Source organism: Lithobates pipiens, unplaced genomic scaffold (genome assembly GCF_037356315.1).
Source record: "Lithobates pipiens isolate NorthernLeopardFrog02 unplaced genomic scaffold, aLitPip1_a1.2 Scaffold_16, whole genome shotgun sequence".
Lineage (NCBI taxonomy): Eukaryota > Metazoa > Chordata > Amphibia > Anura > Ranidae > Lithobates > Lithobates pipiens.
The window spans coordinates 42,596,194-42,614,301 of record NW_027507748.1 but is presented as its reverse complement, the minus strand read 5'-3'; the positions used below and the strand labels follow the sequence as shown (position 1 = coordinate 42,614,301).

The window sequence follows — 18,108 nt, the reverse complement described above, 5'->3', positions numbered from 1 at the left end:
AAAGCAGGCGGTGAGAAAGCAACACATTGCTGTCTGCTTTAACCCCTTGTTTGCTGTACTGTACAATGTTGCAGGGCATTTGAGAACAGCCACATTCACTTAGCAAGCCAACCATAACTCCTGCTGCACCTTGACATGTGTACACTCCTGGCCACTGCAGTTGGGGCAGGGGTGGTAAAAACACATCTTCACTATGGAGATTTACCACCCTCCAAACTACAAAACTAAACACTTATGCCCCGTACACACGATAGGATTTTCCGACAACAAAACCGTGGATTTTTTTTCGAAGGATGTTGGCTCAAACTTGTCTTGCATACACACGGTCACACAAATGTCAGAAAATTCCGAACATCAAGAACGCGGTGACGTACAACACGTACGACAAGCTGAGAAAAATGAAGTTCAATAGCCAGTGTGGCTCTTCCACTTGATTCCGAGCATATGTGGACTTTTGTGCATCGGACTTATGTACACACAAGTTTTTTTGCCGGAAAATTTGAGAATCTGCTCTCAAACATTTGTTGGCGGAAATTCCAACAACAAACATTCTATGGAGCATACACACGTCGGACTTTCCAACAACAAGCTCACATCCAACTCACATTTGCTGTCGGAAAATCCTATCGTGGGTACTGGGCATTACTGTTTTGAGTCCCCTATAAGGCTACTTTCACACTGGTGTGCTGCAGTTTACCTTCACCTCGGGTGCATCGCAGTGTATCTGCAACTTTCCTGGGTTAGCTGTTATTTGCCATACACTTCTATTATATCCTCCAAGTATGGTGCACTTTCTGAAAGTGCAACAAAGTTCCTGCATTCATAAAGTGCACCAAACCCGCATAATATACTGTAATAGAAGTCTATGGCTAAGCTCAGCAAACCCCCAGGAAAGCTGCAGGTACACTGCATTGCACTCCCAGTGTGGGTAAACAGCAGCGCATCAGTGTGAAAACAGCCCTATACTATTATGCCCAGTATATTGCTTCACACTGACCTGAAGATCTCTTCTTTCCTGCTGCTGGCACCACTCTGGAGACCGCCAGCCTGGACAAGAGATGGAGTGCAGTTGGTATCACTTCACATAGGACAGGAGCCAGTGTTCTGCCGAGTACTGTCCCCCCAGCGGATAGTGTCCGCCTCGGAGGACAAGGAGATGCCAAAAGTCTCTGAAGATGAACGGCGCCTGTGCACTTAATAGTACCTTCTGCTCTGAGTCCAGGTTCAAGCCCCACCATGCAAGTGGACATACGGTATGCACTTAGTAACAGGGTCCCCCTCGCAGGCTCGCTTCGCTCGCCACGTTTCGGGCACGGCCTCGCTTTGCTCGGAATTTTTTTATTTTAACTCTATGTCCACTTGGATGGTGGGGCTTGAACCTGGGCTCAGTGCGCAGGCGCCGTTCATCTTCGGAGACTTTCGGCGTCTCCTTTCCTCCATACTGCGGAAGCGCAGTACAGGGCGGACACTATCCGACGGGGGACAGTATTCGACAAGACACCGGCACTACGGAGGATGCATCGATTTATGCAGCTCTTGCTCCCTACTACAGCTCCAACTTTACAAGTTGACCCCGCTGCATTGCACTCTGATGCTCTGGGATGGCGGGTCAGCAAGACCAGACCGTGATCTACCAGTCATCTGGCTGCGATCTACTGGTTGCTGATCCTCTGCATAGACTAAGTGCAGTAAATGAGAAACTTTTAACACTCTAAGCTGTATACAACATCAGCACTGCCTCCTATTGCAGTATTCTCCTCTGTGTGTGATTTATAAAATTAAATGCTGCAAATACCTCATTTCACTGCCGAGATTGCGATTACATGACCAGCCAGCTTTCTCCTTTCCTCCTCTGAGAGATGCAGTGGGCGAGGCTGAGATTCCTCCACTGATGTCAGTCTGGAAGGGAGGAGGAGGAGGAGAGAGCTGGATGGTCATGTGATCACAATCTCGGCTCTTAAATTAGGTATAGCATGTATATTTATAAATCATTCACAGAGGGGGGCACTGCAATAGGAGGCAGTGCTGATGGTGTATACAGGTTTGTGTTATGAGAGCAGCAGGAGGGGGGAGGAGAGGCTCACACTAGAGCTGCCACGACGAGTCTACGTAATCGATTACGTCGACTACAAAAATACGTCGACGTGCGTGCAGGGCGTCGATGCATCAGTATCTCTCATTATCTCCCGCTCTCCTCCGTGCCGCCGCCCCCCTCACCTCTCCCCCTCCGTGCCGCCGTCCCCCTCTCTTCTCCCCCTCCGTGCCGCCGTCCCTAGGGGTGCAACGGATCGTCACCGATCCGCGATCAGAACGGGTCACCCCGCTCGGATCGGCACATGCCGCGATCCACGGAGCGCTCCGCGGTCTCGGCCTTAGGAAAGGCCGCGGCTTCGGCCTAGCTCCGAAGCGGTGGCCATCTTTCTACACCCAGGCTGTTTACACTGTGATCGCTCAGACGGTTCCTCTCTCCCCTCTCTGTACTAATCTGTACAGTGGAGGGGAGAGATCGGATGGAAGCAGCCATCCCTTCATACCCTGAAGTACCCAGCAATACCCTGCCTGTCAATACTCTGCCATACCCTGCCTGCCAATACTCTGCCATACCCTGCCTGCCAATACTCTGCCATACCCTGCCTGCCAATACTCTGCCATACCCTGCCTGCCAATACTCTGCCATACCCTGCCTGCCAATACTCTGCCATACTCTGCCTGCCAATACTCTGCCTGCCCATACTCTGCCATACTCTGCCATACCCTGCCAGCCCATACTCTGCCGTACCCTGCAAGCCCATACTCTGCCGTACCCTGCCAGCCCATACTCTGCCGTACCCTGCCAGCCCATACTCTGCCGTACCCTGCCAGCCCATACTCTGCCGTACCCTGCCAGCCCATACTCTGCCGTACCCTGCCAGCCCATACTCTGCCGTACCCTGCCAACCCATACTCTGCCGTACCCTGCCAGCCCATACTCTGCCGTACCCTGCCAGCCCATACTCTGCCGTACCCTGCCAGCCCATACTCTGCCGTACCCAGCCCATACTCTGCCGTACTCAGCCATACCCAGCCAATATTACAGTGGGGGAGATTGTGGATATTACAGTGGGGACTATATGGTGGTGGAATTTTCACCGGTTTTTGCAAATTAAATTATTATTTGCTGATCTGAAAAATGATCCAATCCGTGACTCTGATCCGAGGAATGATCCGATCCATGAGAACCATCCCCCCCTCTTCTCCCCCACCGTGCATCTTTTCCCCCTCCGTGCCGCCATCCCCCTCTCTTCTCCCCCTCCATGCATCTGTCCCCCTCCGTGCTGCCGTCCCCCTCTCTTCTCCCCCTCCGTGCTGCCGTCCCCCTCTCTCTTCTCTGTGTCCCCCTCCGTGCTGCCGCCCCCTCTCTCTTCTCTGTGTCCCCCTCTCTCTTCTACCCCTCCGTGCTGCTGCCACCCCTCTCGGTATCTCAGGATGGAGAGCGGAAGTAGGAGCCGGTAAACCCGGCTCCTTGGTTTTCAGAATGGACAGAGTCAGTAACCACTGACTCTGTCCATTCACATAACTGAAACATTGTAACCTCCTGTGATTACGATGTCTCAGTTAATGAATGGAGAGGAGCCGCTGTCTTCTCTCCATTCATTATCAGTGCAGCAGAGGCTGCAGAGAAAGGGACTGTGGAATCTCTGTCTCCAGTCCCTTTCCCTGTCTCAAATGGGAGATGTCAGAGGTCTGTTAAGACCCCTGATATCTCACCATATCCCCTCCAACACGGCTGATAAAAAAATAGCAGAAAATAGCAAAAAAGTTTTTTTTTTTTTTTTTATTATAATAAAAAAACAAAACAAAACACACTGACACTGTCCCCACACACCCTCCCCCTTAAAAAAAGAAAACATTACAAAAAATAAATTATAAACATTCATGAACTTCTGAACAGAAAATATAAAGTTAAGATAGAGGAATATAAATATATATATATATATATATATATACTTTTATCTTAACTTTACAAAATAGAAGTACATAAAAAAAGGTAAGAATATAAGTACATACTTATATAAAATATAGTACTAGTTATATTCTTTTATCTTACTTTTTTTTTATGTACTTATTTTTTGTAAGGCTATCCAAAGGATTAATTAGCCAATCCAAAAAAAACCACTAGATTCATTTAAAAAAATTAAAATAAATAATCGGATAGTCGTTGACTAATCAAAAAAATAATCGATAGATTAGTCGACAGACAAATTAATCGTTAGTTGCAGCTCTAGCTCACACACAGAAAGAGAGGGGGAGGGGGGAGGAGAGCAGAGAGGAGAGCAGATAGCAGGCTGCTGATGACAGAGGCACATAAACTGACCACGGTGTCTGGTCTCAGCAGCCATGGTACACCGTGGTCAGTTTACAGAGGGGGGGAGAGAAACTGGCAGGATCAGTCAAGTTTTTTAGGTGTTACAGGGGGCTAAATGACACAGGACAAGCACTGTGTCATATAACATGCTTTAAAGGAGCAGGATCCCTTTTTTATTTATTTTTTTACTTGGGTAACAAACACTTTAAGTTGTTCTGGTTCTATTTTGGCTTTCACTTGTTCGCTGAATGTGTTAATTAAAAACTTCCCTCAGCTGTGAGGAATTGATTTATTACCTTTAGTACAATTACTGCTACAACAAGGAAGTGCCTTGTGCACATAACCTGATCGTATATATTATCCTGGCTAGAGTACTTGTATAGTCATCTTTTGCTTTTCATTTTTAAATTGGATTAAAAATGGAAACAAATGGAGGTAAAACAGTTGCTGCTCTGTATAGGAGGTTCAGTGTGCCTCAGTGATACATTACATGTGTTAGAGGCTTGAAATAGGTTAGGGCGTCAACTCTTTAAGTAGGATATCCATTATGGTCCCCGAAACATGTAAAATGAATGGAAGTGCTTTGGAACCAGTATGAGTTCAGAAGTGTTTTTATTGGACAACAGAAAAAATACAACACATTTCAGGGGATAAAAGCTCCCTTCATCCAGGCTTAAGGTGCCAGCAGTGACTAAACATAAAGCATGACATACATTTCTTTTTCATACATCATGGGACACAGAGTTAGGCTAATATTCATTACCTGCTGGGTTATACTTCATCTCCAGGTGAATGGACACTGGTAGACCAAAGGTCTTTAGACAGGAAGTGATCCCCTATATAACCCCTCCCATACAGGAAGTACTTCAGTTTTTTACCAGTGTCTGCAAGGTGGATGGCATGGTTGTTTAAACTCTCTGAGCTTCAGGTCTCCAGTCCCACTAAGGTTCCTAAATAAATCAAGGGATTGACCGATCGGATCCATCTGACACAGGCTTTATATGCTTAGATAAATAGTACCCGAGCCTCGCAAAGAAGACTCTGGATCCTGCAAGATTTTGCCAGTGATGCGGCCTTCAGGCGCTGGACCCTGCGAAGTAGAATCCTGGACACCACAGCGCTAAGGCATTCCCGCAGGGCGCTGTACAGGTCCAAGGGAGTAGACCCTAAACATGAAAAGGGTACCCAGTCCTTGAAGGTCCTCAAGTGGCAGGAACCCACCATGAAGGGTGAAGATTGGGTTCTTAGTTTCTAAGCTGCCCTGCGCCTGGACGGGCAAGTGAAACCCCTTTATTTACTTATTGTGGGGTGTCCCAGTGATTGTAATGCCGCGTACACACGATTTGAATTGTCTGGCGGAATTGGTCCGATAAACAGTCTGCTGGACTTTATAACGAACGGACTTGGCCGCACACGGACCCTCCAAAAGTCCGGCGATTTATAACGCAATGACGTACAGCACATACGACGGGACTAGAAAAAAGAAGTTCAATAGCCAGTAGCCAATAGCTTCCTTCTCGTACTTGCTTCAGAGCATGCATCATTCTTCGACCGAATTTTGAGTCGAAACTAGTTTCTAAGTCCGCTGGACTTTACGATGAAAAAGCCCACTGGAGCCCACACACGATCGAATTGTCCGGCGTACTGTGGTCCGGCGGACCTAGTCCGCCAGACAATTTGATCGTGTGTGCGCGGCATTACAATCAGTCAAGCTAGCTAGAGGCTGGACACCTGTGTGCAGTGACCATACGGGGAAGTTTTGGGCTTGCTGTGGGTGTTTGCAAAGTGTGCTTTTTTTTGCTTGTGTCTGGCTGTTTTTTTTACCTGTATGATGGTGGCACAACAGTACGCTATTTTGCCTTCGTTCGCCATGGCGCGTGTGCGTTCGCAAGAGCGCCACTGGGCTTAGCAGTTTGGTGGCTGTGGCGCACACAGCTTCACCGCACATGCGCCGTAGCCTTTATCTGAGCATACAAAGATTTGCGTCATACGCAAATACATGCACAGAACGTTCTGGCGCACAGCCAGCTTATTTAAGCTATGTATCCCAAGCATGCAGTGCTTCCAGAAGGCAGCTGTGGGGCACAGAGCAGGCTCTGAACCAGGCCCTTGCAGCGGTGCAGTTCTTTTTACCCGGGTCACGTGAGTCACCAGGTGTTCCTTGGCAGGCTAAAGGTGCTTAGCAGGACTGTTGCATAGGGGCTTGGTGAGCCCTATTAAAGGGTTTCCCTTCAGAGGTGTGTTAATACTACACCCAGGTACTCTTTTTTTTTTTTTTGGCTAGTAAATGTCTTCAAAAAAGAAGAACGAGACTAACACTACTGTTCAAAACCTGATGAACCTAGCCGTATCCCTAGTGTTGTATCCCCTGAAGGATCAGAGGCTTCCAGGCAATCTGAGCCGCTGTGCCTATCTGGTATTGTGCCTACGATGCTGCTTCACCTTTTATCACCAAGGATGAACTGTCCTCTGCCCTAGCCAGGTTGGAGCGCAGGATTGCTGGCGTGATGGCCTCCATCCTGCAGGGTGGCAAGAAGCGTGACAGATCCCCCTCCCTGGAGCCTCCTAGTTTGGAGCAGGAATGAGTTGAGGATGGGGAAGAGTTAAAAGCTCAGGACCCTGTGAAGGGCCTGGCGGATGAGTCTGCTTCCGAGCAATCTGAACAAGAAGATATCCAGTTGATGTCTGCCCCTCAGTCACAGAGGCTTTTGATCCTGACTCTTACCGAAATGGTTCATTCTAGCTTTAAGTTGCCTCTTACAGAGGTGACTGAGTCCCCCTGGTCCTCCTTGGGGTCCTCGAGGCCTCTTCAGGCCGCACAGGCTTTCCCCTTACACACTCTGTTGAAACAGGCGGTCTATACTGATTGGGAACATCTTGACCGGATTTTTTGTTCCTCTTTAAGAGGTTTTTCCCTTTTATATTCCATGGATGAAAAGGTTTGTTAAGAAGTGGAGCATGCCAGCCGTAGATGCAGCAATCTCTTCCTTAACCACTTCAGCCCCGGAAGATTTGGCTGCTCAATGACCAGGCGATTTTTTGTGATACGGCACTGCGTCTATTTAACTGACAATTTGCGCAGTCATGCGACGCTGTACACAAACAAAATTAGCGTCCTTTTTTCCCCACAAATAAAGCTTTCTTTTGGTGGTATTTGATCGCCTTTTATTTTTTGCGCTATAAACAATAGAAGAGCGACTATTTGAAAAAAAAACACAATATCTTTTATTTGCTATATTTAAATATCCCACATTTTTTCCTCAGTTTAGGCCGATATGTATTCTACATATTTTTGGTAAAAAAATCGCAATAAGCGTATATTGATTGGTTTGCGCAAAAGTTTTAGCGTCTACAATCTAGGGGATAGATTTATGGCATTTTTATTATTATTATTTTTTTTTTTTTACTAGTAATGGCGGCGATCTGCGATTTTTATCATGACTGCAATATTGTGGCAGACAAATTGGAAATTTTTGACAGATTTTTGGGACCATTGACAATTATACAGCGATCAGTGCTATAAAAATGCACTGATTACTGTATAAATGTCACTGGCAGGGAAGGGGTTAACACTAGGGGGTGATCAGGGGGTTAACTGTGTTCCCTAGGTGTGTTCTAACTGTAGCGGGGATGGGAATGTCTAGGTGGAGAGAGATTGCCGTTCATACTTAGTATGAACACACAGTCTGACTCTACTCCCCTGAAAGAACTGGGATTTGTGTGTTTACACAGACAGATCCTGGTTCTCGCTCTGTCACGAGCGATCGTGGGAGCCCCGGCGGTCATCGTGCCTGCTAGGCACTGGCGCGCCCCTAGTGGCCAAAAGGCAAAGTGGCGTAAGGTAACGTTGTTCCGCCCAGCCGTGCCATTCTGTCGCAGGAGGGCCCTGCTCATGGGAGCTTGCGATCTAATCTTTAGCAGGCAGCCAACTGCCTAAACAGTGACCAGAAGCTGCTAAGACACAGATGCTTTTACGCAAAAAGATATTTTTGTCCAGCGTTAATCATGATCAGTGTCCGCATTTTGAGCCCTGATGAACGGAGATTTGATCTCCCAAAACGTGTCTGTTGTCATGCTCAATAAAGGCCTACTGGACTCATGCTAGTTCTATAGCGCTCTAATCCTTTCGATTTTTCAAATTGTGAGGTCACTTCTTCCTGAAGAGTCGATACTGTATATAATTACTTCTTAGTCTCCCCTATAGATGAGTGACAGCTACACGTCATAGTTTAAGGGAAACTGTGAACTTCATTATCTTTATTGCCGCCAGTGATGGAAAAGTCCTATCAAGGCCACCACTCTCAGATACAGCTTTATCAATTATGGCTTGTGATAGACCGGGTAACCGAACTGATGTTTGTCACAGCTGTTCAGACAGACACTCATACTGATTGTGTATTAGAGAGAGTATTATGTAACCTCAGCTGAAAATAAATATTGGGCTCAGTACTTGACTTTAAAGTGACCCTGTCACTACGTGAAAAAAATTATGCGGACCAAATAAAAAAAATAAAAATATATATATATATATATATATATATATATATATATATATATATATATATATATACACATACACATACACATACACACACACTGATCAGCCACACCTTTATGTCCACCCACCTATCATTGAGTGTGTCTCCCTCTTGATGCCAAAACAGCCCTGACGCATAGAAGCATAGACTCCACTAGATCTCTGAAGGTATGTGGTGGTATCTGGCACCAAGTCATCAGTAGAAGATCCTGTAAGCTGTGTGTTGGGGCTTCCATGGATCAGACTTGTTTTTCTAGCACATTCCACAGATGCTTGATTGGACTGAGATCTGGAGAATTTTGGGGTCAAGTCACCACTCACACTCATTGTGTTCCTCAAATCATTATTGAATTCTTCAGACCAGGCCATCTTCTTCCATTGCTCTGTGGTCGAGTTCTGATAATCTGTGTAGATGTAGGTACTTTTGGCTTTGGACACGGGTCAGCATGGGCAAACTGACTGGTCTGTGGCTATGCAGCCCCATACACAACAAATTGCAGTGCTCTGTGTGTTCTGACACTTTTCTATCAGAACCCACATTGACTTTTCAGCAATGTGCCAATTTTCCTTCCTTGGACCACTTTTTGACCACTTTTGGTTGGTTCTGATCACTGCAGACTGGGAACATCCCACAAAAGCTGCAGTTTTGAGTTGCTCTGACCCATTACATTATATTTTGTCAGTGTTAAAGTTGATCAAACCCTTACGCTTGCCCGTTTTTTCTGCTTTCAACACATCACTTTCACTTGATGCCTGAGATGATCAATATTAGTCACTTACTTCACCTTACTTCATCATGATGACATCACAGAGCTGGTGAATGTTAGAGACCTTGCGCTCCTCCACCTTCCATTTGAGGATGTCCCACAGATGCTCAATAGGGTTTAGGTCTGGAGACATGCTTGGCCAGTCCATCACCTTTACCCTCAGACTCTTTAGCAAGGCAGTGGTTGTCTTGGAGGTGTGTTTGGGGTTGTTATCTTGTTGGAATACTGCCCTGCGGCCCAGTCTCTGAAGGGAGGGGATCATGCTCTGCTTCAGTATGTCACAGCACATGTTGGCATTCATAGTTCCCTCAATGAACTGTAGCTCCCCAGTGCCGGCAGCACTCATGCAGCCCCAGACCATGACACTCCCACCACCATGCTTGTCTTTGTACTCCTCACCTGGTTGCCGCCACACACGCTTGACACCATCTGAACCAAATAAGTTTATCTTGGTCTCATCAGACCACAGGACATGGTTCCAGTAATCCATGTCCTTAGTCTGCTGGTCTTCAGCAAACTGTTGGTGGGCTTTCTTGTACATCATCTTTAGAAGAGGCTTCCCTCTGGGACGACAGCCATGCAGACTAATTTAATGCAGTGTGCGGCGTATGGTCTGAGCACTGACAGGCTGACCCCCCACCCCTTCAGCCTCTGCAGCAATGCTGGCAGCACTCATACATCTATTTCCCAAAGACAACCTCTGGATATGGCGCTGAGCACATGAACTCCCAATGACCAGTATGGGAGAGTGAGAGCGATAACACCAAATTTAACACCCCTGCTCCCCATTCACACCCGAAACCTTGTAACGCTAACGAGTCACATGACAACGGGAGGAAAAATGGCTAATTGGGCCCTATTTGGACATTAATGGCTGTGTGTTGAGTTATTTTGAGAGGACAGCAAACTTGCACTGTTATTCAAGCTGTACACTCACTACTTTACATTGTAGCAAAGTGTTATTTCCTTAGTGTTGTCACATGAAAAGATATAATAACATTTTCACAAAAATTTAAGGGGTGTACTCACTTTTGTGAGATACTATATATATCTTACAATACAATGATGAAAGCTTAACAAATATGTTACAGGTATGAAATAAGAATGGTGATCTCTGGTATTGGAGGTGTCTCCTTGTTCCCCAGAAGATGCCATCTGTCCCCATCCCTCTGTACCTACATGACTTGACCTTTCTCTATATGATTTAAGACCCACAGATTTTTGTTTTCTTTGCAGTTCTTCTATGCTATCTCCAGCAGTAAGTCCTCCAATGTCATCGTCCTGCTTCTGGCTCAGATTATGGTGAGTAGTCTGAGTGTGCGCCATCTGTTGGCGTTGTATTGACACTGAATGTTTAAAAAAAAAAGAGGGGGCCCATTCATACCTGTGCATTGCTTTTAAGCACCTGTGGTATTGAGCCCTATCATGCATTATATGTTTTAAGAGGCCCATTCAGTTTGAATGGATCACAAAGATGCTGTACACCACTTTTTTTTCCTAATGCAAGGCACTGCAATGCAAAGATCACCCACATCTGTACACCATGGTGTGTTACAGTGCACAGGCATTGCAGTGTCGTGTGTTTGGGGTGCTATTCAAAATGAATGACCACGCCTTGCACTGCAGTATACACGTTGCTGTGTGTTTTTGGTAATGAGTGGTAAACTCTGGGTTGGATTTAACCCTTCTTGATCTGGGATTGCAGTAAAATAAAAAGTCAGCAGGTATAGTGTCAACACAGTGTGAGACTCAATGACAGTCTGTCACACAGTGTCACAGAGAGGGAGTATTCTCTGTGCACTTGATGCCCTTCTGTACTATGAGTCACAAACTGGAATGTCTAGCAGGTAATGCAGAGGTGGTGTATGTATCTTTAGTATGTATTACATTGCCATTAGATTAGGGTGATCAAACCGAACCTGTGACCACCTATATCAGGTGTCCCTATCAAAGTCCCCCTTCCATTAGAAGGCCTCATCAGAGTTCGCACAAGAGTCCCCTTACATTAGATATCCCCATCAAAGTCCCTGTTACATCAGAGTGCCCCCTACATCAGTTGTCCACATAAGAGTGCCACCTTACATAAATTGTTCCCATCAGAGTGCTGCCTTACATCAATTGTCCCCATGTAACAATTGTCAATTGTCCCCATGTTACATCAATTGTTCACATCAGAGTGCCGGCTTATATCAATTGTCCCCATCAGAGTGCTGCCTTACATCAATTGTCCCCAACAGAGTTCCGCCTTACATCAATTGTCCCCATCAGAGTTCCGCTTTACATCAATTGTCCCCATCAGAGTGCCCCTTACCTCAGTTGTCCACATCAGAGTGCCACCTTACATCAATTGCCCCATCAGAGTGCCTCCCTACATCAATTGTCCCCATCAGAGTGCCCCCTACATCAGTTGTCCCCATCAGAGTGCCCCCCTACATCAGTTGTCCACATCAGAGTGCCACCTTACATCAGTTGTCCACATCAGAGTGCCACCTTACATCAATTGTCCCCATCAGAGTGCCACCTTACATCAATTGTCCCCATCAGAGGGCCGCCTTACATCAATTGTCCTCATCAGAGTGCCCCCCTACATCAGTTGTCCTCATCAGACTGCCCCCTACATCAGTTGTCCACATCAGAGTGCCACCTTACATCAATTGTCCCCATCAGGACAATTGCCGCCTTACATCAATTGTCCCCATGTAACAATTGTCCCTATGTTAGATCAATTGTTCACATCAGAGTGCCGTCTTATATCAATTGACCCCATCAGAGTACTGCCTTACAGCAATTGTCCCCATCAGAGTGCCACCTTACACCAATTGTCCCCATCAGAGCGCCACCTTACACCAATTGTCCCCATCAGAGCGCCGCCTTACATTAATTGACCCCATCAGAGTGCCCCCTTACATCAGTTGACCCCATCAGAGTGCCCCCTTACATCAGTTGACCCCATCAGAGTGCCCCCTTACATCAGTTGACCCCATCAGAGTGCCCCCTTACATCAGTTGACCCCCATCATACTGGCTCATGGCTCAGTGGACACAGTCCCAGAGAGCTGTGGGGGGGGGGGGGGGCAGCGCACCCCAGGATCCAGACCTGAGTAAAATGCCCATCTTATAATGCGTTCATACAATGCACAGGTGTGAACCGGCCCAGGCGGTCTGTTCTCAACTATAGCTTTTTGATCTGCATTCCTTGTCCTGCAGTATGTTGTGCGTTATTAACATTTTTCTTTGTATCTGGAATTTACCTTCATTGTGTTCATAAATAAGACCTTAAAGTAGAATTTCAGCTCTCATTTGTATTTAAATAGTTTTTTGGAGCCAAGTTGGCTATTTCCATTCAATTACAAGAAGTATCCAACTATGCGGCTGTTGTGCGTGCTGCATCATACCATAGAAACATTAGTCACGTGCACTAGGGGGCGCTGTGCTCCAGCATCAGTCCAGGTGACACCTCATTTGCTGCCGAAATTAGAGTCGGACTGAATCATTCTCCACCATTCAGGAGAAGCCTTGTGTATTTATCAATGAATACAAGCCTATTTCTGGTTGTCCAAGGTGGAAATCGCGACGTCATCCAGCCACCTCTCCACCTTAGCCAATCAGAGGAAGCTTTGTATTAATTAAAAAAAAATACAAGGCTTCTCCTGAATGGCACTCCAGGAGCGGGAAGTCACCCATACTGCTGCTGGAACACAGCACCCCCTACTGTATGTAGCTAGTGCTGCAAGAGTATGACACAGTATATACAGTGACCTCAAAGGAATATCATGGAATTAATATTTTTTTGCCACCTTGGCCCAAATGAACATTTTCTTTTTCTTTTTTTGCAAATCAACTATTTAAATTGAAATGGAAGCTGAAATTCTACTTTTAAGTTAGTGAGGAACAAGGATCAGACTATAAGGGTAGATATAAGCCTTCAGAAGGCCTCCTCTAGTGGTAGGGTGGATGAATTAATGTTACAGAGTGACTTTGGAGAATGGGACAGACACACAATGTATTGTCAAAAGTATTGGGACACCTGCCTTTACACGCACATGAACTTTAATGGCATCCCAGTCTCCGCCCGTAGGGTTCAATATTGAGTTGGCCCACCCTTTGCAGCTAGAACAGCTTCAACTCTTCTGGGGTGACTTTTCACAAGGTTTAGGAGGGGGTCTATGGGAATGTTTGACCATTCTTCCAGAAGCACATTTGTGAGGTCAGGCGCTGATGTGGACAAGAAGACCTGGCTCTCAGTCTCCACTCTAATTCACCCCAAAGGTGTTCTATCGGGTTGAGGTCAGGACTCAGGACCCAAACTCACTTATCCATGTCTCTATGGACCATGCTTTGTGCACTGGTGCGCAGCCATGTTGGAACAGGAAGGGGCCATCCCCAAACTGTTCCCACAAAGTAGGGAGCATGATATTGTCCAAAATGTCTTGGTATGCTGACTTCTTAAATGTTCCCTTCATTGGAACTAAAGGGCTAAGCCCAACCCCTGAAAACACCCCCCACCATAATCCCCCTTCCACCAAATGATTTGCACCAGTGCACAAAGCAAGGTTCATAAAGACATGGATGAGTGAGTTTGGGGTGGAGGAACTTGACTGGCCTGCACAGAGTCCTGACCTCAACTCGACAGGACACCGTTTGGGATGAATTAGAGCAAAGACTGCGAGCCAGGCCTTCTCATCCATGATCATTGCCTGACCACACAAATGCACTTTTAGAAGAATGGTCAGACATTCCCATAGACACACTGATAAGCCTGGTGGACAGCCTTCCAAGAAGAGTTGAAGCTGTTCTAGCTACAAAGGGTGGGCCAACTCAATATTGAACCCTACGGACTGAGACTGGGATGCCATTAAAGATTGTGTGTGTGTGTGTGTGTGTGTGTATGTCCCATACTCTTCTGTCATGTGATAATAGTCCAGCTCTCTGCTCCGTAGATATGTGCTGTACTTTGCCTTGATAATCAGCACAGTTCCTGTTAATGATTGACTTTGATTGCGAGTCTCCTGTACCACTGGATCAGCACTATGTACCCTGAGACCTGGAATGCCCGTTTTCAGCAGATGCCTGCTGCAGTTATCTTCTTGTTGTGGTGTTCTTGTAGGCTACAGACTACAAATGCCGCACATTGAGCCCTTTAATCCATCTTGGTGCGGAGTCCAATGTCTGGACTTTATTATGGAGTGCCCCACAGGTCAGAATTAAGTGAAATTGCATAGATTGTGTAATGTCGGTGAGTGATATCCTTCATTCTGCCATCTCCTGTTTCCCAAATTTGCCACAAACCTTGCTGCGGCTGTGTGCCCACCTGTATTAGTGGGTCATATCTAAACCCAAGTCTTGCACAGTTGTACATGTACAGGCCCATCTCCTGCAATGGGAAAAAATCCTAATAACACACCCTTGGTTCTGTAAATTCTGATAGCAGCCTTGGGTCCATTCACACTTGTGTGACTTAAAAATCATGCGACTTTGAGTGAGTGCGACATTGTTACGACTTTGGCTTTTATAAAATGTGATCGTTTTTTTTTTTTTTTTGTGCTCAACAAAGTCACTAGACATGTGCAGAATGGAAACATTTATTTAGTTTCCTTTGGTTTCTTTATTTTCTAACGAATTCCAAATTTCCAGAACGTCTCGAATTCGAAAATTGATCGACCGATTCAAATTCTGTGCCGGTTGTTAAGGAGCTGACCGCCGCGTCCTTAACATCCAATGACTCATCGGCTGTCAGCGGGTTTCCCCACTGACGGCTGAATAAAAAAGAAGAATGCTGGCACGGAAAAATAAACAAAAAAAAATTAGCGTGGGGTCCCCCCCCCCAATGCTTACGAGGTCCTTATACAAGCATGAGAAAAACTCACCCAAGCTCTATCACTATATAGTATAGTTGGTGTGTAGAGTAGTCGGTGCTCTGGCTAATTAAGCTCACAAAAGATCCATAGAAAGTATAGGCTGGCAACTCGACAGCTTCTCCATAGAAAATATGTATTTGAGCATTACAGCAATAACATCATCCAAAAATGCTGACGCGTTTTGGCCTTAGGCCTTCATCAAAAATTTTAATGGATTTTAAGGGGAACCTCATGGCAAAAAAAAACAAAAACTGTGTGGGTTCCCCTCTAATATCCATACCAGACTCTTATCCGAGCATGCAGCCCAGCAGGTTGAGAAATTGGGAGGGGGGGGGGAGGCAACGAACGATCCCCCCCTCAACCATACCAGGCCACATGCCCTCAACATGGGGGGAGGGGCCTTGGGGCAGGGGGTCTCTGCCCTCCCCCCCCAAAAGCACCAAGTTGATGGGGACAAGGGCCTCTTCTCCATAACCTTAGCTGGTGGTTGTGGGGCTCTGCAGACGGGGGGGGGGGGTCTTATTGGAATCTGGAATCCCCCTTTGACAAAGGGGCCCCCAGATCCTGCCTCCTGCCCCCATGTGAATGATGTGAGGCCCCCATCATAGTCCCCCCTTATTTGAGGGTCCCTATCAGAATTCCCCCCCTTACACCAGGGTCCCCATCAAAATCCTCCCCAGATTGGAGTCCCTATTAGAATCCCCCCCCATATCAGGATCCCTATCTGAATTCCCTCCTATATCAGGGTCCCTATCTGAATTCCCCCTTATATCAGGGTCCCTATCTGAATTCCCCCTTATATCAGGGTCCCTATTGGAATTCCCCCTTATATCAGGGTCCCTATCGGAATTCCCCCTTATATCAGGGTCCCTATCGGAATTCCCCCTTACATCTGGGCCCCCATCAGAATCACCCCACACATCAGGGCCCACATCAGAATCCCCCAACTTCATCAGGGTCCCCATCAGAGTCCCCCTTATCTCTAAGGCTTACAGCATGCTACAGCAGCAAAGGAGGAGCTGGGAGGCAGAGCAGGTCTGGACAGAGTAAGGTCCATTCTACCATAAGTGCTAGGGCAAGTATGTCATTGGTTACTAAGATGCTGGCAGGAAGCTGTGTTGGAGACTTCAAGGTGGAAGGATGGAGGAGGAGGGAGAAGGGGCAAGAAGCAGATACCATAAGCACCCTCTGCTGACCTGAATCGCCAGTCTGTGCACACTGAGGATACACTGCTGATCCTAGCTGTAGGCCAGATAACATTTTGTAGTGGGCTGGATGTGGCCCACAGGCCTAAGTTTAGAGCAGGGGTAGGGAACCTCGGCTCTCCAGCTGTTTTGAAACTACAAATCCCATCATGCCTCTGCCTCTAGGAGTCTTGCCTGTGATTGTTAGGGTCTTGCAATGTCTCATGGGAGTTGTAGTTTCAAAACAGCTGGAGAGCTGAGGTTCCCTACCCCTGGTTTAGAGGCTCATGGCCTACATAATAAAAGGCACCATAAACGTAAGCAATGTACAGTATGTTGGCACCCAACACAATTGACCCATCTCCCTTGTTGTTGCAGGGCATGTACTTTGTGTCCTCAGTACTCCTCATCCGGATGAGTATGCCTTTGGAATATCGCACCATCATCACTGAGGTCTTGGGGGAGCTTCAGTTTAACTTCTACCACCGTTGGTTTGACGTCATCTTCTTGGTCAGCGCCTTGTCCAGCATCCTCTTCCTGTACTTGGCACACAAGCAGGCCCCGGAGAAACACATGGCCTTATAACAATGGCTGCCTAAAGATACCTCATTTTGTTTCATGGCGTTATTGACATTGAGAGCCCGGGGCAGAGGTTCTGTCCAGTCAAGGTGAACTTGGGAAATAATTTGATGGAACCACCTAACCCAATAGGCACGACCTCTTCTGTACCATTGTTATCCACTGTGACCGAAGAACAGATTCTGAACCTTGACCATTACAATGACAGAGCTTCTAGTAAAGACCTTCAACACTTGTGTTTCCTTATTTTTATAAACTTTTAGGTCTTGAATGGATGTCTGCACTGTCAAGGTTTTATGTAAAAGTCATCAACACCAGTTTGTTTTTCCTTCTAATAAAAGTTTTAATTTTATGAACGGATGCCATAGAAGTTGGGCAAATAAGGATTTTAAAGACTTTTTATTTTTTATTAATTTTTTTTTATTTTTTTTATATTAACATTAAAGCACAATTGCACTTTCAGTTTAAATCAGCTAAACACCATATAATGTGAATCAAAGCAAAGGTGCTCAAAGTCTTGCAGCAGTTTATTTTCTTAACAAAGTAGCCACAGCCTATGGAAAAAGGGTCTGTCCCCTGCCAGCATGCTGTAAATAAGGAACCTTGCTCACAGTGTGGACCAAGCGATCTCTCTGTAGAGGTGTGACCCTCCCTGCATGTCGGATCTAAAGGTTTCAGTAAAGCTCATGCTCCCCGCTGAATGGAGAGATCTCTTTCCCTGACCTCTGCAGACAAACTACTGCTTCCATACAGATAGCAAGGATCCTTCCCTGCAGCATGCTGGCTGGGGACAGGTGTTTTTTTTTGTTTTTTTTTTAGGCTGTGGCTGCATCTAGAAA

The 18,108-nt window shown here is 46.3% G+C and overlaps 1 protein-coding gene across 1 annotated transcript in view; it reads left to right on the top strand.

Annotated features, from left to right (window-relative positions):
* The window catches only part of GPR89B (G protein-coupled receptor 89B), a 106,530-nt gene extending 88,909 nt beyond the window's left edge, over positions 1–17,621 (top strand). The window contains exons 14-15 of the mRNA XM_077479789.1: positions 10,886–10,951; positions 17,069–17,621. Of these exons, the coding sequence (XP_077335915.1) occupies positions 10,886–10,951; positions 17,069–17,275 (273 nt within the window). The 3' untranslated portion in view covers positions 17,276–17,621. The remainder of the gene's footprint in view (positions 1–10,885; positions 10,952–17,068) is intronic.
* The last annotated feature ends 487 nt before the right edge of the window (positions 17,622–18,108 follow it).